Source organism: Erinaceus europaeus, chromosome 7 (genome assembly GCF_950295315.1).
Source record: "Erinaceus europaeus chromosome 7, mEriEur2.1, whole genome shotgun sequence".
NCBI lineage: Eukaryota > Metazoa > Chordata > Mammalia > Eulipotyphla > Erinaceidae > Erinaceus > Erinaceus europaeus.
In genome coordinates, this window is record NC_080168.1 from 19,974,693 (window position 1) to 19,995,697 (window position 21,005).

Below are 21,005 nucleotides of genomic sequence, written 5' to 3' on the forward strand. Positions count from 1 at the left end.
GTTATGTTTGATGGCTAGAAGGTTCTGGACATCAGTGAATACCCAAGAGCAATGAGAAACCACTGGGTTTAAAGTAAGGGTAAGACTGAGGGGTGAATTGAGGTCTAGGATCACTCAGCGAGACTTCCTTGCCGAGTTAGGGTAATGAATTTGTTACTTGATAGTGTCTGTGTATTTATTATCGTCTATGTATGAAACAGACAGTGGCCAGAGCACTATTCTGCTACTTGCAGCACTGGGAATTGAACAGGGAATTTCAAGCATGTGAGTCCTGAGCTCTCACTAGAGCTGTTTCTCCATCCATTTGTTTAAAATGTGGAGATGACCTAGTTTCCTGTCTGATTTGGTCACAGGAATTGTTAATGGATTTGTTGCTTTTATGCTTTGAGGTTTTTTGTTTGTTTGTTGTGTTTTGTTTATCTCTTGCTCTTGACTCCTACCTAGTAAGTGTGCTGTAAAACTTTTGATACTGAACTGAAGGAGAACTTAGAACTCAGCAGTCTGATTTCTTCCTCTTAGCAAAGGAGAAATCTGAGACCTAGAGAGGTTATGGTTTATTTGACCAAAGTTAACAGCCACAGAGTAATCTATTCAAAAGAATTTTGAACAAAATTAATTAAAACTCAAATTTCTTAACTTTTTTAAATGTATATTTTTTATTTATAAAAAGGAAACACAGACAAAAAAAAACATAGGATAAGAGGGGTAAAACTCCACACAGTTCCCACCACCAGAACTCCGTATCCCATCCCCTCCCCTAGTAACTTTCCTATTCTTTATCCTTCTGGGAGCATGGACCAAGGGACTTTCTGGGGTGCAGAAGGTGGAAAGTCTGGCTTCTGTAATTGCTTCCCCGCTGAACATGTGTGTTGACAGGTCGATCCATATTCCTAGCCTGTCTCTCTCTCCCTGATGGAGCAGGGCTCATTCACTTGCACCTTACTTAACTGTGTACTGGCTTTCCCCCCCCCCACCGGTAAGCTAGAGATAGAGAGACAGAGAGGCAAAGAGAGCAAAAGAGAACATAACACTAAATCTTCCTTCAGTGCACATGACAAAACATCACACTATCCAAGTGAGTTATTTTACTGGCCTTCTCTGTTGGAACTTAAAAGAACATGAACTCTCACAGCAGAATATAGCATTAAGTTATCATTTGCCAGTTTTCTTTTTATATAAAAGCTAGAGCAAGATTATTTTAAATATTGGTAGCAGTGCCTGACAAATGTTGGACATGCAGTGTACATGGAATGCATGCAAGGAGGACCTTCCCCAATAAAAATACACATAATGCATGGTAGATGTGTTCAAAGCTCTTTTTTTCCCCCCCTACATTTTATTTATTTTGAATAGAGATAGAACCTGAGAGAGAGAGAGAGAGAGAGAGAGGAGAAACACTGCTTCACCTTTGCAGGTGGGGCCCATGGTCTTGAACCTGTATCCTTACACTCTGTAATGTATGTGCTCAACCAGGTGCACCACCATCCAGCCCCCAAAATTCTTTAAATCAGTTATTTTCAACTTTCCTAGGATTTGCTTTAAAGAGTGTAAACCGGGGGGGTGGGGGGCAGTGGTGGCACACCTGGTTGAACGCACGTGTTACAATGCACAAGGACCTAGGTTCGAGTCCCTGGTCCCCACATGCAGGGGGAAAGCTTCACGAGTGGTAAAGCAGTGCTGCAGGTGTCTCTCTGTCTCTCGTCCTCTCTATCTTCCCTTCCCTCTTGATTTCTGGCTTTCTCTATCCAATAAATAAATAAAGACAATAAAAAATTTAAAAAATAAGAGTGTAAAGCAAAGGGAAGGGTGGGGTTTGGATTCATTTCCTTCAATTTAGAAATTTTGTTTTATTTCAAGTGAAGATTAATAACTTTTGAAAATGACTGCTTTAAATTTGAGAAGCCGGGAGTCGGGCGGTAGCACAGCGGTTAAGCACAGGTGACGCATGCACAATGACCGGCGAGAGGATCCCGGTTCAAGCCCCCGGCTCCCCACCTGCAGGGGAGTCGTTTCACAAGCGGTGAAGCAGGTCTGCAGGTGTCTATCTTTCTCTTCCCTCTCTATCTCCCCCTCCTCTCTCCATTTCTCTCTGTCCTATCCTACAAAGAAGACATCAATAACAACAACAACAATAACTACAACAATAGAACAACAAGGGCAAAAACAAAGGGAAAATGAATAAATAAATATTAAAAAAACCTTAAATTTGAGAAGCCATCGCTAGACGTAAGACTTAAAAAGTTGCTTGCTGGGCTGGCAAGATAGCTTATCTGGATAGCGAGTCTGCTTTGGTCAAGGTCAAGACCAGGGTTCAAGCCGCCTAGTCTCCACTGCACAGGGACGTCTTGGTGCTGTGGCATCTTTGAGTTTTTTTCTGATAAATGTTTTAATTCTAATAAATGCAGAATACCTAATTTACTTCAGGAAAAGTTCCATATTAGAGTGTTTCTTAGATAAGAATTTGTTTGCAAATGTATATAGTATCAAGTCTATAAAATCCAGATAATTGACCTCATGGGATGTTTTTAAACATCTCTTAAAGCTCATGTTTCTCGAGACATCTGCTTATTAAAATCAAAGGCTTCTTCATGCCTTGTCCCACATCAGACACGTGACTTGGGCAGCTGTTTGCTTTATGTTTGTTTTTATAACATTCCTTAACTATGAGAAATTAGTGTCAGTTTCTATTTTTTATTCAAATTAAAACACTATGATAGAAAATGGCTGACCCACTTTGGTGCTTTCCTAGGGCTGGTGGAAATAGTATCATATGCTATATTAGGAATTGATATCTTTTCACATTTGTGTTTTGTGCACAGCACTGATTTAGCTGAAGTGGAGTTATATAAATTGAATAGTAATGTGTTCCATTTAGAACTGGTTTATACTACTTATTTGCATAACACAAAAATTTTTTAAATAATGCTTTTTTAATATTATCATACCTAATAATTGAATGATCCATAAAGTACGCTAAATTAAAAAAAAAACACTGAATTATTTTCATTGAGTGTTTAGATTGAGATTTGTTTGGGGGGGGTAAAAAAAGAATTGTTTACAGAATTACATGATCTTATAATTTAATGAAAAAGAAAAATACATATGTATAAATAAGATATAAATATGCATAGATTGTATATGGTATTTCTAATAAAACTCTTGTAATTTGGTCTTTGAGGAATAAGAATTTCAGGAAACAAAACTTTAAATACTAAATACTACCATTAGAAAAACTGGTTTTATTTTTGTTTTGTTTTGTTCTTGCTGTCAGGATTATGCTGGGACTCAGGGCCTGCATGACTCCTTTGCTCCAGGCAACCAGTTTTTTTTCCTTTTTCTTTCCTTTAGATAAAGGGGGGGAGGGGAGAGAGAGAGAGAAGAGAGGAGAGACTGCACCACCGCTACCCTGGGCCTGAACCTGAGTTTTTGCACATGCTGACCTAATGTGTATGCTCTACCAGATGAACCACCTGTCAGCACCCCCCCAAACTTTGTATAGACAACCTGCTTAGTGAAGAGTAGATTCTCATTTAATATGTTTTGAATGAGGTTGATAAATATATAGCTGTAGCTTACAATTCAGCTGTGAGGTAGGCTATCACTGGATAAGTACTGCTTTAATATGTGAAATCATATTTAACTACCAACTTTCTCTAGTTGCTATATTATACTGGTGAATCATCATTCAGTGTTTCAGTCATGTTATTCAGAGCTTTTGAGAGCCCACATTTGAGCCTAGACAGTGGTGCACCCAGTAGAGTGCACATGTTACTGTGTGCAAAGATCCAGGTTCAAAGACCTCATGTCTTTCATATTCATGAGTGGGGAAGCAGTGTTGCAGGCATCTCCTTGTCTATCTCCCCTTTCTGATTCCGTCCAATAAATAAATATTTTTTAAAAGTTCTGTTGGCTACTATTGAAAACACAGTCCCATTGCTTTTTCTGATACTGTGTCTAATTTTTTTATCTCCTATAAAATTATGTCTTTCTACTAAAATAAGAATATTAGTTTTCATTTTCATTAGGATGCTTTTTCCTTTCCTTGAGTTTCATCAACATAGTACTGTTGGTGGATTCTGTACATAACCTTTGTAGTAGTAGTATTATTATCATCATCATCATCTTTATTTATTGGATAGAGACAGCCAGAAATCAAGAGGTGTAAGGGGGAGGCAGAGAGGGAGAGGGACAGAGAGACACCTGCAACACTGCTTCATCACTTGCAAAGGTTTCTCCTTTGAGATGGGATTGGGGGCTTGAACCCGGGCCTTCGTGCATTTTAACATGTGCACTCAACCAGGTGCGTAAGTACCCGGCCCGATAACCTTTGTATTCTCATGTCTATTTTCATTTTCATCCTGAGAAGTAACTTTTCTTTATCTTCTAAATTGTTTCTATCTTTGAGATTAGCATTGTTATAGTTGTCTTATGTTTGATTATTCATGTAATAACAAGTTTAAACTAAAACAGACCAAGATGAGTTTAAATATATTGAAAAAAGTTACTGATGGAGAGATAGAAAAATGATAATTTTAAGTTGGTTCTTTACTTTAAAAAGAGAAAAACAGCTTACCTGTGACAAAATGATGTTGATTTAGAATAAAGAAAATAAGATGAACTGGGGTTTTTTTTATATATATTTTTTAATATTTTATTTTATTTATTCCCTTTTGTTACCCTTGTTGTTTTATTGTTGTAGTTATTATTGTTGTTGTCGTCATTGTTGGATAGGACAGAGAGAAACGGAGAGAGGAGGGGAAGACAGAGAGGGGGAGAGAAAGATAGACACCTGCAGACCTGCTTCACCGCCTGTGAAGCGATTCCCCTGCAGGTGGGGAGCCGGGGTTTGAACCGGGATCCTTATGCCGGTCCTTGTGCTTTGCGCCACCTGCGCTTAACCCGCTGCGCTACAGCCCGACTCCCTGAACTGGGTTTTGGAGGTATATACCAAGTAGTATTTTTTCCAGGACAAGATAATAAAGAAATAGAAAAATAATTACTTTAATACATAATACTTTAAACAGTTTTAAGGTTCTGAATCAAGAGTTAGTAGATTATTATTGGGGTTACTAGATAAGTAACTGAAGTAGTACAATTCAAGCTTATATATATTTTTTAATTCTTATTTATAAAATGGAAACACTAACAGGACCATAGGATTAGAGGGGTACAATTCCACACAATTCCCATCACCAGAACCTTGTATCCCATCCCCTCCCCTGATAGCTTTCCTATTCTTTAACCCTTTGGGAGTATGGACCCAGGGTCATTATGGGGTGCAGAAGGTGGGAGGTCTGGCTTCTGTAATTGCTTCCCTGCTGAACATGGGTGTTGACAGGTCGATCCATATCCCTAGTCTGTCTCTCTTTCACTAGTAGGGTAGAGCTCTGGGGACGAGGGGCTCCAGGACACATTGGTAGGGTCGTCTGCCCAGGGAAGTCCGGTTGGCATCATGGTAGCACCTGGGACTGAAAAAAGAGTTAACATATAAAGCCATACAAATTGTTGACTAATCATGAACCTAAAAGCTGGAATAGTGCAGATCAAGATTTGGGGTCTCCATTTTGGAAATAGCTAGTAGGTCTATTTCAGGCGTATTCTAAAGGGCCCATGCATGACTTTATTAATTTTTGCCTGAGCCTGACATCTGATTTGCAGGTGGACCCAAGTTATTGATTGAGGAGATGATGTTATGGCTGGAAAAGGGCTAGAAAGCTGGATCAGGAAAGAGAGTAGCTCCCAAATATGGGAAAAGTATATAAATATTGTTGACTGTAAAACCCATCGATTTGATCTGGGACCCATATTCAGCATACAAGTTTATATTAAGTAAAAGTCGTTTAATATCATTCTCTACATTTTTTCTTTAAATACATATTTTTAACAATCTTTCATCTTCTTTTTACTAGCAGATTAACTCTAGCCAACGTAGGGATGGACCTCTTGTACTTATAGGCAGTGGACTTTCTTCAGAGCAACAGAAAATGCTTGGTGAACTTGCAGCAATTCTTAAGGCTAAAAAGTGTACAGAATTTGACAACACAGGTGAGTGATATTATATGGTTTTTGGCAGAAAAAAACTAAAATTTAATTACCTTCTAGAACACTTGTTGAAAATTTATATGTTATAACCATTGGAATGTGACTAATTTGAATCTTTTTGTTTTCTTTTTTCCTCCTCCTCATCTGCTTTATTCTTTCTTCCTCCCCCCCCCCCCCAAAGCACTACTTCTCAGCTCTGATATTATTGGGGAATGAACCTGGGAACTTTAATGCCTCAGACATGAGAGTCTTTTTACATAATACTGCTGTCTCTCCAGCCTTCTATTTTGAATCTTTTAATATATTTAAAATATATCTTCAAACTACCTACAGGTTAAATTTGTTCAAAAATAAAAAGTTTAAGGCTCTTACATGGATTTTAAGACAGAGTATGTCAGAAGAACAAATATATGAGTTTGCAGATAAAAGGTAAATCAAAGTACAATGTAATGATTAACTCCTTATTTGTTATTTAAAAAATAAAGTAGAATTTGTGCTTGCTAATGTGGCTTTAAGATATATGGTTTATGATATGACAATTCATGTTGGTAGCCAGATTAGAGAATGATACTAAATAGAAGGGGGAAAAAAAACTCATTCCATAAGACTGAAAATTCAAGAATCTTTATGAAATACAGGCTTATCTGGTTATGAACAGCAGACTGGCTCAAGAACTGATAGAACGGATTTCCATTTCTCTTCATTCTTTTATGTTCTAGTAACTCACGTCATTGTTCCTGGTGATACAGTTCAAAGTACCTTGAAATGTATGCTTGGGATTCTCAATGGATGCTGGGTCCTAAAATTTGAATGTAAGTATTGGGTTTGAGGGAATTACAAAATGAACAAAATAGACTACTTTCATTTTTCCTAAAGTACTTCTACCTATAATTATTAAGGAACTTATGCCAGCATTGTCATCTATGATAGTCACTGTATTAAAAAAAAGTTGTTATGCTTATGGTATTATTTAAATAGGTTCCTATAAATGTCCTCAAATGTATTCTGATTTAAAAAACCTTTTTGCAATATCAGCTACTTTCATAAAGATTAAGTGGACTACGTGTATACTTAAAAGGCTTGTGTGTCTACTAAATGACATTTACTTAATAATAAATTGATGTTATATATACATGATTGTAAAGTAAAAGTAGTTTACTCGTTTTTTAATTTCTCCTTTCTTTTTTTAAATGTTTATTTCCTTTTTGTTGCCCTTGTTTTTATTATTGTTATAGTTATTGTTGTTGGTGTTGTCGTCGTTGGATAGGACAGAGAGAAATGGAGAGAGGAAGGGGAAGACAGAGAGGAGGAGAGAAAGATAGACACCTGCAGACCTGCTTCACCGCCTGTGAAGCGACTCCCCTGCAGATGGGGAGCCAGAGGCTGGAACCAGGATCCTTCAGCTGGTCCTTGTGCTTTGCAGCACGTGCGCTTAACCCACTGTGCTACAGCCCGACTCCCTCGTTTTTTAATTTCTAAAAATTTACCTGTAAGGGCAAGGGGATAGCATAACGGTTATACAAATAGACTTTCATGCTTGAGGCTTCAGCGTCCCAGTTCACTTCCCCACACCACCATAAAATAGAACTGAGCAGTGCTCTGGGGGGAAAAAGAACTTAAAAAAAAAAAAAAAAAGTTGCTTGTAAAATACCTTCCACCTAAAACCAGTATATTTTAAGAAGCTATTGAGAAATTTAGGCTTTTTTTGCAGTCTGATTTGGGGGAGTCACAACTGTTATTCAAGCCTCCACTGAAAATTGCTTCTTGTTTGTGTTCAACTATCTCCACCTTCAGGGCTACCTTTCAGCTTTGGACTCTTCACTTTATTTTCTCAAACTTGAGTTCATAGAGTTAAAAAAGAAAACAAACTTTCAGATAGTGTTATTTCCTAGTGCTTAATAGTTAACATTTCTACTTTTAATACAGTGGTTAAAATAGGATGATGCAGGGCCCAGGAGGCACCCCACCCCCGGCTGAGCACACAAATTGTTACCGAGCACAAGGACTTGGGTTCAGGCCTCTGCTCCCCACCTGCAAGGAGGAAGCATCACAAGCAGTGAAGCAGGGCTGCAGCTATTGCTCTCTTTTTAACTTTTTTATTATCTTTATTGTTTATGGACAGTCAGAAATTGAGAGGGAAAAGAGACAGAGAGACACCTCCAACCCTGCTTCACCACTTGTGAAACTTTCCCTCTGCAGGTGGGGACCAGGTGCGCCACCACCTGGCCCCCTATCTCTTTTTAGAAACCCTCTCTACATCCCTCACCTCTCAGTTTCTCTCTGTTTTATCTAATTAGGAAAAAAGGGAAAAATAGCTGCCAGGAGCTGTGGATTAGTTGTGTAGCTACCAACCCCAGAGATAACCCTGGTGGTAATAATATATATATGTGATAATGAATTACCCTTTATAGTCATTAACTAATTGTTTTTAGAAGAACACTGTAAGAGGCAGCTTGTCATTATATAGCTCAGTATCTTGATTCTAGCTGTGGTAACATTACACATGACATTAAATTACATAGGCCTAATGTATTCTTGCATGTGTGGAATCTGAATAAGCTCAAAATGTTGTTGTTGTTTCAAATAATTTCACTAGGAAAAATAATACTTACGGGACAGCTGTTGTCAGATGGATACAATTTCCTATGTTATGAGAGGGGTCTGCACACCACTCTTACCACCAGAGTAAGAGTGCTTCAGTCCTTCTCTCCCATTATGCACTGGGTCTCCAACCTTCTCTCCGATTTCCCCCTTGTCCCTTCCTGAATCCTTACTTTGCTGCAGTAGATTCCTTGAGCCTGTGCTTTCCCCTTTTCAAGTTTTCAAATTATGATCTCAGTAAGTGAGATCATATGAGAGTTTTCCTTAATGGCCTGGCTTATTTTACTTGACACAATTTAAGAAAAAAAAAAAATTCTCCAAGTTGTAGCAAAAGAGATTTCATCATTTCTTACTGCTGAGTAGTATTCCACTGTATTTATAATCACAAGTTCCTGCATGTGTGGTGCTAGAACACCAGATCAGGGGAGTAGAACTGAAAGCCCAGAAATAAGCCCTCACACATTTTTTTTAATAGAGACATCTTTTATTTAGGTTAACACGTCCCAAAACAGGTCAGTTAGAAAATAGATTCTAGAGAATATAGCCCTATACATAGCCCCCCCACACACACACCCAAAAAAAGCCTGGGGTGGTGTCCTCCCACCCATTGGGCTCCTCTGGTATAAAAAGGTTTTGGCAGCTCAGTGTTAATCATCTGGGGATGGGGTATGTCTGTACTCCCCATACCTAGGATGCCGCAGTGTTAGCAGGCTGCAGCTCTGCCAACCCTTCCCCTCCTAGGATCTGAGATCAGAATATATTTATGAAATATATTTATAAATATATTTATGAAATTTTTAAAGAAACAAACAATAGATTAAATTTAGTTTAAAAAAACTTGTTTTATGCCTCAGTGCTTTGAAAGTTTTATGGAAATGTTTGATTTAGCTAAACATCAATTGTATTATTTAATCTATAGCTTGAAGTTTAATTTTTAAAAAGATTTCATTCATATTCTTTTTAAATGTAACTACCACTGTTGTTGGTGTGGTGGTCACCACTGTTTCATTTCTAGCTGTAACTAGGATGACATTCCATATGTTGCCATCAGTCTTTATCGTTGCTTCTGCTAGGCATAACTACTTTAAGAAATATAAGCAAATACACTGGCCATTTACATGGGAAGATTTTTTTTTTTTAACCTTGTCTTACCTTTATTTTTGAGCCTTTTCCTTTTTCAATCTGTACCAGAGCTTTTAAGACCCCATTGTATAAAAATACTGATATGAAATGGTTCCATGATTATAGATACTTTTGTATTGAACCTATACCAGAAACCTTGGCAGTGGTTCTAGGAAGGAATAAATTTTCGTAAAAATGAGATCTCTAATAAAGAAACTCTGTGAAATTTTGATATTAAGGGATTTACCACTTACTTAACTAGGAGTCTTTTTCTTGTGAATGTGAGGAACTCACATCTGGTCACATAGGCTTCATAATTCATTTCCATAAAATCTGTCTTCTTTAAGGAATGGAAGTTTTGTCACTTTAATAGCTTGACCGTGTCATTTTTATAGAATCACTGATGGACTCAAGCTGACTTAATAGTGTGCTATTTGTTGATTCTCATTCTAGTGAATAATAGATACCAATATCAAGGGTTCTTTTAGAATAAAAGATGGGTGGAATCTCTTACTAAAGTTCCTATCTCCGTATTTTCTATTACAGAGTCAAGAAAAATAGGATCAAGGTTTAAGACAAGTATTTTAAGTAGTCTTTGGTTCTCTATGCATTTCTCACAGTTTCTATATTGTTCCAATGTCAGTCACCTCAGGCTAATTTTAAAATGTATTCAGAATTACTCAAAACTAGTTGAAAACTTTGTATTTTATGAGAAGATAAACCAAAAATTTCAAATTGTATTGTAAAGGTTTGTGACTTATTAAAACTAAGTCTTGTGCTTGAGGATGTCCATCTGTTGGTAGACAAAAATTTTTCTTTACTGACTTTACTGATAGAAAAGAAAATTTTAAGTAGAAAATTTTAATATTTTATGTGATTTTTTTTTATCCCCCTCATAATAAGTCAAGTGGACTCAAGAAGAAATTTTTTTCCCCTAAACTCTGTAGGTCATCTAGCAAATTAAATATACTTAAACAAATAGACAAAAAAAAAAAAAGTGATCGAATAATGATAAAGACCCATTGAATCCAAATGTAACAATTAAAAGTTTCTGGCTTAAATGTTAGTATTGATTAAACTCCCCTGTCTTTCTTCATCATATACATAAATATTCTTTCTGTATCACAATTAATGGATTTAGCTTGAATATTCTGTGAGTAGACTGTGATTATGCAATTTACTAGCACATTACTTTCATCATATTTATTTTATGGGTACTGTACAGAATGATATCTTCTTAAATTTTACAGAACTGGAAGGTAGTGATAGTCGTGTCTTCAAGAGTCAATATGTGACTGAGATTCTGCTACAGTTTTAATTTTGCTACAGTTTTAGTTTAATAAGGATCCCTGTACAAGGGTAATTAGAGAGGTAGCTAAAATGAAAGGAAACATACTTTTGAAAGGCATTTTCTTCATCTCTCAGTGTATAAATAAGATAAAACCTACAGTGGTAAACTGGCCCTCAGAAAGATTGAATTTCTTTCATTGTCCTGTTCTTCTAGTACACTGCTTTCAAAATATTTTCTACCCTGTGCATTTTAAAGATTTTAAATTCTTGTGCTCGCTTCGGCAGCACATATACTAAAAAATTTTGATTCTGACTCTCAGTGCTCATTGTGATGGGGCGAGCAGATGGCTGTCATCTTTAATAATCTCTCCCTTTCCCCTACTCTCATCTAAGTTTAAAATAACATTGTTGCTGTAGAAGTTTGGAGTGACCTCAGCACAGAAGGGATTTGCTGTAAGAACGCAACAAACATTTTACATTGAACCTGAGCCTGTGAGTTGAACAAAGTACAAAATAAGCTGTTGCTTTTGTTTTCCATGAAGAAGATGGGGCCTCAGAGCCAATCACTACATCACCATTTTATAAATATTCTTATAAATTAATGAACTTACTATTAAGTTTTTTCAGGTGATGCTTGAGAGTACTGTGGGATTTAAAAAATAAGTGTAGTTGATATTCTGTTTAAACTTATCCAGGATATATATATAGTCATCAGCTAAGACTGATTACACAGTGATGGATGAGATAGCATAGTGATTATCCAAAATGACTTTTATGCCTGAGGCTTTGAAGTCCCAGGTTCAATCCCTTGCATCACCAGAAACCAGCGCAGAGTATTTCTTCTCATTGGTTATCAAAAAGAAAAAAAAACATGGAGATGAGAGGAGAGGAAGGAAGGGAGGGAGGGAAGACACCTTTCTGTCTGCAGAATCCGTTACCAAAGATTCTGTAAGAATAAAAGCACTTTACCCTTTGATTCCACATAGCCGTGTTGTTTGGTTACTATATATTCTGACAGTCACACACAATGCAGTCACACAGTGATGCAGATCTCACCATGTCTTCCCTTGCTAAGTGGGACATCATTTTAGTCTTCTGAGGATTTATCCTGAGTAAGTAATAGAGGAGGAAGGAAAAAAAAAAAAAAACGCAACTGTTTTCAGTGTTATATCTAATCATAGGAGGTAGAGGGAATAACCTAAATAGAAGAGAATTAAGAAATTATTTGAATGGGGCTGGGTAGTGGTGCACCTGGTTGAGCGCACATGTTACAGAGTGCAAGGACCCAGGTTCGACCTGCAGGGGAAATACTTTGCGAGTGGTGAAGCAGGGCTGCAGGTGTTTCTCTGTCTCTCTCCCTCTCTATCACTCCCTTCCCCCTTGATTTCTGACTGTTTCTATCAAATAAATAAAAGATAATGAAAAATTTAAAAAGAAACTATTTGAAATAAATATTCTGTTAAAAATTCACATTTTATGTGATAATTATTTTTTAAAATTTATTTATTTATTCATGAGAAAGATAGGAGAGAAAGAACCAGACATCACTGTGGTACATGTGCTGCCGGGGATCAAATTCAAGACCTCATGGTTGAGAATCCAATGCTTTATCCAGTGTACCACCTCCCGGACCACTTATGGGATAATTATCATTTTCCATTTGAATGAAATATAAATGTATGAGCACATACAAAAGTCCGACCAAAAGGAAACAGCAGTATGAGGGTGGAGTCTGTTTATAACTATTAAAAACAAATGTGTCTGTTTATTGAAATTTAAGTTGTCTGGGAAGAAATACAGTACTCCTAAGTAAGTTATTTTCCCTTTGTTTTTTTTAAGATTTGCCCACCAGGATTATCACTGGGTCCCAGTGCCTGCATGATGAATCCACCTCTCCTGGTGGCCATTTTTGTTTCTTTTCCCCTTTTTTATTATAGTGACAGAGAGAAGTGGGGGGCAGTGAGAGAGAGAGAGAAGAGAGAGAGAGAGAAAGAGAGACCTGAAGTTGTGTTCTGCTGTTAATAGCTACCCCTCTTCCCCACGGGTGGGGACCAGGTCCTTACGCATGGTGACCTGAGCTTTCTACCAGGTGCACTCACTCACTCCATTTCCCCCTTGTTTTAATATACCTTTAAAAAGCTTGAAACTGGGGCCAGGTGGTGGCGTACCAGCTACAATGCCACAGACTTGGGTTCAAGCCTATGGTCCCCACCTGTAGCTTCACTTCATGAGCAGTGGAACAGTAGTTGTAGATGGCTTTGTTTCTTCATTTCTTTCTCTCTGTGTCCCATTTTTCCTATCAATTTCTATCTCTGTTCAATAAATAAATAAAATATTTTTTTAAAGTCTAACTGAGAAACAGCAGGCATAGGAAAAGAGATTCCTATATACCACCAGCATCTTGCATCAGTCTGGAATATTTGTTCTAATAAATGGAGCAGTATTAAAACATTGTTATAAAGTACATACTGCACTTTATTCAGCTTGCCTTGCCCTCTACCTAACTTTTTTTCTGTTGTAGGAGTCTCTGTAGGGTGCAGTTGGTTGTCATAGTCTCTTGAACTGTTTCCTGGCTGATAGTTTCCCCCATGTTGTTTTTGACAACTCTGGCAGTCTTAAAGGGTACTGGACAGGCCTTTTGTAAACTGTCCCTGAAAGGGAACTGGTCTGATATTTTTCTCATGATTGGAATGAAAAATCCAAGTGTTTGGAAGGAAAGCCATGAAATTCAAAGGCCATCTGTTCTCATATTAAGGCTTTGTGCTGTGCACAGGACCTCTCAGTGTTGATACACACTCGATATACACCTGGATGAGATTGTGCTTGTCACTGAGTTGTATCATCTGATTGACCTTGTAGATGTTGGAGTTCAATCCTTGGGCTTGCAGTTACTCCCAGTTTTCACATAAGTCTGATGATTTTTTTTAATTTTAATTTATTTTTTTGCTTTTTTGCTGTGACAGCACTTCTAACAAAATACTTTGTCATCATTCAAACATGTTATAGACCTGGAAATTTTTTCATTGGTTTTCAGAGGGTGAAGAAGAGGGTGAAAAAAAAAAAGTTTCTGCTGTTCTTTAGTAGGTGTTATAGGTGGATTGTTTCTTGAAAGGAGACTATCACAGGGATGTATTGTTCTTCATTCAGGTTAATAATTGTAATTAAAGGGTTGAATTTTCCTGCCCCATTTCATAGAAATGTACTGAACACCTGCTATATAAATGGAAGTCTCATAAGTTGGGACATAAAAGCCATTGACCCCTTCATAAATATATACTTCCCTTTTGTTTTCCTTGTTTTTCATTGTTGTTGTAGTTATTGTTGTTATTGATGTCATTGTTGTACAGGACAGAGAGAAATGGAAAGAGGAAGGGAAGACAGAGGGGGGGAGAAAGACACCTGCAGACCTGCTTCACCACCTGTGAAGTGACTCCCTTACAGCTGGGGAGCCGGGGGCTCGAACCAGGATCCTCATGTTGGTCCTTGGCGCTTTGCACCACTTGTGCTTAACCCACTGCGCTACCGCCCGACTCCCCCATTGACCCCTTCTAATGGAGGTGCCTTGCTGCTTTCTTGGTAGCTGCTGTGCCACTGTTCTGGGTTCTTACTTCAGTCTACTGTCTGTCAAGGCTATATTCTACCATTGCTTGATAGATGCCATGACACTGTCAGGATTAATAGATATCCTTTTATGTTTTATTGTCCATCTAGGACCTTGTTTATGTGTGATTTCATCTCTACAGACTCACTTTCTTTTTTCTTGTACTCATTTCATTGGGGTAGTGGTGGTGGTGGTGGTGGTAAAATGTTCACAGTACAGTTATCATAAACACCTGGGAACAGCTTCTTAGCTCCCGAGGATAGTGTCTGCAGACCACTGTCACCCCAACTCTGCATCTTCTCCATCGTCCTCTCAGCCCACCCCTCACCTCTCTCAAGCCCTCCCTGCCCGGCTTTTCCTCTGGCCAGCACACTGCACTCAGTCCGAGTTATGTCTCGTGTTTTCTGTTTCTGTCCCTGTTTAAGCTCCTCCTGTAAGTGAAGTCTTCCTTTGTCCTCCGCTTTTTGGCTTAACTCACTTCACATAAAGGGGGCACTTTTGTACTGTTGGTGGGAATACAGATTGGCCTAGGCCCTGTAGAAAATAGTCTGGAGATTTCTCAGGACCCTAGAAATGGACCTTCCCTAGACCCTGCAATCCCTTTCCTGGGGATTCACTCAAAGGAATAAAAACGCCTGTCCAAAGAGACCAATTTATACCTGTGTTCGCAGCAGCACAGTTTTTGTAATAGCCAAAACTTGGAAAGAACCCAGATGTCCAGCAACACATGAGCGTCTTAAGAAAATTGTGGTATAGATATGCAGTGAAATACTACTCAGCTGTTAAAAAGATGAAGTCATTTGCTTGAGAATCTTTGGTGGAGTCAGACCCACTTTTTCATTCAGACGGAAACATCAAGAAAGAGAGAAAGAAACAGGACAGCACAGGAGCATACCCTGCTGCAGCGGCACCAACTGTTTGATGCCGGGTGCCTCACCTGGGCTATGTGTGACAAGCCGTGCATACCACCTGATGAACTAGCTCTCCAACCCATTTCAGTCTGCTTTTTTTTTTTTTTAAATAAATTATCGGCTCAATCTGTAAACTAGATAAATAGCATGGGCATAGCCCATATATTTCTCTCGAGAATTAGGCAATAGTTAAAGTAGATTCTACAATAGTATTCAGTGTTTTGTCCTTAGCATCAAGTGCAGGCATATTCGTTTCATCTGCATACTTGTAATGAATGGTTTACAAATACGGTTGAGTCTACAGAGGCGACCACATATTCAAGTGACGAAAACAAATGACAATGTACATGTAGAGTAATAAGCTTGAGGCAAGTTAATGATTTGGCTAAACTGCTCATGTTATAGGGTTGGCATTCAATAGAGAGACAATATGTGATGTATTACAAACACTGGAAATGTTTCCAAATATTTTACCATAAAAATTTTGTTCTGAAACTTATTTTCAAAAATCACTAAGATTAATGTTAGTATTGATTTTGTTAGATTAACTTCTACTCTGAACAGCTACTAAATACTTAGTTTAATTTTTTTTTAATTGTACTTACTGTTTTACTAGAGCACTGCTGAAGGTTGAACCTGGAATTTATTATGTTTTAGGCGTGAAAGTCTATTGTAGTTCTGCTGGTGATATCTCCCTGACACTGCAAAATGTATTTTAATTTTAGATTTATTTATTTAGAACCAGTTAGCTCTGGTATATGTGGTAACAAGGATCAAACCTGAAACGTCCTGTGTACAAGTCCTGTGATCTATTAAAAAAAATCTTTAATCCTTCCAATTAAAAAAAATAAAAAGGAAGAAGAAGAATGTATAGGTCATATACTCAGTGGAATACGACTCACAAGTTAGACAGGTAATATTGTATCCCTCTAGATAAAATGGATGGAGCAGGTGGTGATGATGTTTTAGTGAATGAGGTAAAAGACAACTGCAGAATGGTTTCACTCCTATGTGGAATACATCGATAAATAACTGAAAAACGGGAATTTGCAACAAAAAAGGAGATGGAGGAAGTGGAGGAGGGAGGGAAGGAAGGAAGGATTGAAGAGAGGGAGGAAAAGTAGCCAAACTAAGATTTTGTGAGAACTATGCTGACTGGGGGTAGAGGGAAGCACAGAATTTTGATGGTTTCTGTGTGGAATTCTACCCCTATGATCTTATAATCTTGTAAACCATAATTAAATCACTAATGAAATATGCTCAATTTTACATGCAAAAATTAATTTAACTGAACCATTTTGTTAGCGAAAGAGGAATAGTATTCAGAGATTTTGTGTAGTAAACTTGGTTAAATATGATTAAGAACATTAGAAAAAAGGGGTACCAAAGCTTTGGCAAAAATCAGTGAATTACATGGTGGAGTCATAAAACTTCCATGTTTACATGTTGAATTAGCAGTTCCTAGTTAAAATTCCTATCTTGACAAATTCTTCACTAACGGGACTCTAAAGCTTTTTCAGTGGTCACATCATGACTTTTAGACCTCGACTGTTTGCTTATGTACCAGAAAATTATGTTTCAGTGTCAGTTTTACAGTCTGTAGAGAATGGAGCAGATTGGGGTTCAGATCTCCCTTTTACCACTGACAGGCAACTTAATTTCCGTGTATTTCAGTTCCTTTTCCTGAAATGGAGTTAAATTGCAGTCCATCTCCATTGTTCCTAGATTATGCATTAGTGAATTTGCTGACATGCTTTATAATCCATAAGTCAGTAGTCACAGTGCTTTTGTGGATATACACAAAGCAGCCAACAAAATCAGTTCACTCAGTGAGTATGTTCCCAGCCAGAACTAACCAAGGTGACAACTTGTCTGCTTTTGCTTTCCTGTCCCTAGTAAGTGGCACCATCTACCAGTACTTTATTATTATTTTTTAATGTTTTCTGTGTTGTTCGTTAACTTGTGTGATTTGAGTTTAAAATATCTCCTAGGTATAATGCTGAAGCATTGTCTAGTGCTTCCTAGTACAAGGAAAGTGATGTACTTTTCCCAGAAGGTGTTCTAGGTCAGCTTTGCAGGGTCAGTGAAGTTAATTTTAATGAGTCAGCTACTATACATTAAACAAGATGTCTCTTAACAGAAACAGTCATAAAACAAGGTTAAATATTGATCATTAAATGAATATGCTGGGCCCAGAGGCTCACAGGAAGCTAACAGTGTATTTTCAGTAGAAGTATTGGCTGAATATTCACTAATAATTCAGTGTTCCTAGTGGCTTTTTATATATAGTACAAACACAAAGTAATTAGAATCAACCACCAATCTTGCTAATTTGTGAAATGATATAGACTCAATACTAATAGTAGTTCTTATCACAGCAGGATCTTAGAATAATTAAGTTAGTACTTGTCATTTAAAGGTAGGAATAAATTGGACTTTAAAGAATTTTTTTCTTTCACCAGAAAACATTTTGTGATTTTAGCATTGATTTTTCTGCTCTTTTAAGTACATATTTGTAAGGTATTTCTCTGCTAGGCCTTGTGATTATGAGTTTTTTTTATTTTAAATTATGGAAAATTAAAGTTTCTAGCACTGACCAATGTATTCACATAATGATTCATTCTGCCCATAGTACTGGGTAACATCTTTCATTGTTTTTATAAAATTACCACTTGGATGTTTCCCAGTAATGAAAATTTATGAGTAGAAAGTCTGTCTGAAGAGGATTCACAGGAATAAGAAGAACTTAATGCTCGGCCAGTGTAATGTGCTGAACAGCTTTTGGTAGATAAATTCTACTCAGTTGTACCCAGGAAAGCAATAGTTAAACAATAGCTTTGTATCCCCCCACACACACACACTTACTGTCCCCCAAGGTTATTGCGAGGCTTACTGCCTGCACTATAAGTCTACAACTTCCAGTAGCCTTTTTTTTTTTTTTTTAATAGAAACACATTGAGAGGGAAGGGTGGATGAAAAAGAGAGAAAGACACACCAACAGCATTGTTCCGCTGCTCGTGAAGCTTCTCCCCTGCCGATGGGAACCAGAGGTTTGAGCCAGAGTCCTTGAGCATGGTGACATCGGCTCTGCCAGGTGTGCCACCGCCTGGCCCTTGTTCTCTATTTGCTTAATCACGTTTTATTTTAAAAACATATTCAATGATTTTGTTTTACATATCAGTATGACAAGGAACTGAAATTAGGTTCTGTACTTTTTCTCACATTATTATTAGTTTGAAGCCCACTTCACTATTATATATGTGAGTCACTGGGAATATCTTGACTATCTCTGTTTAGAATATTTACGTTGGCCTTACATTGTTTTCAGAAGTAATCTTGCGCTCATATTTTTACTCATGAAAAACTTGATTTTGCTTTCAAGATATTAAAATAAATATGAAACTGAAGGAATATTTTTCTTTGCTATGACTTTTCTGGCAATCAGATGTGCTCCCACTTTTGTTCTTCAAAAGGTTAACCATCTTAAATGTGAAGGGAGGGGGAAAACTGCATCTGAAAAACATGAATCTTTTGTTTGTCAGTAGCTCTTGACCTTTGTTCTTTATTTAACTTGTGCTATAAGTTTCTTGACAAGAGTAGGGATTTTTCTTTGCCATCATAAGCTGACTTGGGACTCTTAAAAAAAAAAAAAAACCTTAAAATTTGGACATGAGTATAAATTGTGTTTAAAATTGAATTTCATAGGAGAGGAAAATAAAACAATGACATTTTATTTCATTTAAATTAAACACTTGAAGGTAATATAAAGTGCTCTAATAAAGTTTTTAATTAAATTTAAGATTAGAATCCTGAAATACAAGTGGCAGGAGATAGCTGAGATATAAGAAAATGAGTTGTTATCCTTTCTTAGGACTAGAGGCTGTAACTCCTTTGTGCATAGTAGGTGCTTAATAAATATGGTACAAGAAGAGCACCACAGTTGAAGGGTGTTTTATTATAAAGTAGTTATCTACAAAATAAAATGAACACTTTAGTGGAAATAAGTAATTTTTAATCACCACTAAGGTTATCACTGGGCCTTGGTGCCAGTACTAGGAACCCACTGCTCCCAGTGGCCACCCCCCCTGTTTTTTTCTCCACCCCCTCTGTTTTCACACAACAGAACACAGAGAGGGAGATAGAGAGGGAGAGAGACCTGCAGACCTGCAGAAGCTTTCCCCGTACAGGTAGGGAGCGGGGCCTCAAATCAGGGTTCTAGGACATAGTAACGTGTGCTCAACCAACTGCACCACCACCTGGTCCCTGGAAGTAAAGATTTTTAAGACAATTGTCATATAAGTCCACTTCTTTATCTCCCTGTGATAGGTGTCTGTACAGTATACCCACCAGCAAATGAAGGCTTCTCAACCATGGTGCACTGGGTTCCCAAGCCCCTCTCACCTCCTCTTCTAACCCCCTTAGAGTCTTTGGCTCTGTTGTAATACGCCGTAACTAATCTTGACTTTCACCTGTATTTCCCCTTTTTTCATGTCTTAAGTTCCAGGAAGTAGTTATTTCTTTTTTCTTTTGTTTTGAATTTTTTATTTATAAAAAGGAAACATTGACTAAACCATTAGGATAAGAGGGGGTACAACTTCACACAGCTTCCCACCAGATCTCCGTATCCCATCCCCTCCCCTGATAGCTTTCTATTCTTTATCCCTCTGGGAGTATGGACCCAAGGTCATTGTGGGATGCAGAAGGTGGAAGGTCTGGCTTCTGTAATTGCTTCCCCGCTGAACATGGGCATTGACAGGTCGATCCATATTCCCAGCCTGTCTCTCTCTTTCCCTAGTGGGGAAGGGCTCTGGGGAAGCGGAGCTCCAGGACGCATTGGTGGGGTTGTCTGTCTTGGGAAATCTGGTTGTCATCATGCTAGCATCTGGAACCTGGTGGCCGAAAAGAGATTTAACATACAAAGCGAAACAAATTGTTGACTAATCATGGATCCAAAGGCTGGAATAGTGCAGATAAAGAGTTGGGGGGGGGAGGGAGTAGTTATTTCTAACTCCTGGTATTGATGATCTTAGCAAGTCACATTACTCTTCGGTACTTGAGATGACCTATATAAAATAAGACTAGATCTTTGCAGTCTTTCTATCTTAAATTCAGATAATAAACATTTTCTAAATTTTAAGTGTCACAGAATTACTTTGAAATACATGTAGGGCTCAAGTACATGTTTCCTCAAAAGGTATCAGTATTTTCATCTTTTCTTTCCAGTTCTACAGATTGACTTGTAGACAGATGAATTTGTACTATTATGTCAGTTTGGGAGAATATAGTTTTTAAAATGGCATTCTATAAAGTGGACTATTACACAGAAACTCTGGAAAATTTTAGATTTCTCTGTCTTTTCCAGTGATGTTTTTTGCTCTGAAGACCTACTTTTGCACCCACACATAGTAGCTTTTTTATTAATATTATTTATACACAAG

The 21,005-nt window shown here is 37.6% G+C and overlaps 1 protein-coding gene across 2 annotated transcripts in view; it reads left to right on the forward strand.

Moving 5' to 3' along the window:
* The window catches only part of BARD1 (BRCA1 associated RING domain 1), a 76,975-nt gene that overhangs the window by 49,981 nt on the left and 5,989 nt on the right, over positions 1 to 21,005 (forward strand). The window contains exons 8-9 of one of the 2 annotated variants that reach the window (XM_060193952.1): positions 5,910 to 6,045; positions 6,762 to 6,854. In XM_060193952.1, the coding sequence (XP_060049935.1) occupies positions 5,910 to 6,045; positions 6,762 to 6,854 (229 nt within the window). The remainder of the gene's footprint in view (positions 1 to 5,909; positions 6,046 to 6,761; positions 6,855 to 21,005) is intronic. The other variant, XM_007527941.3, reaches the window with a different exon arrangement.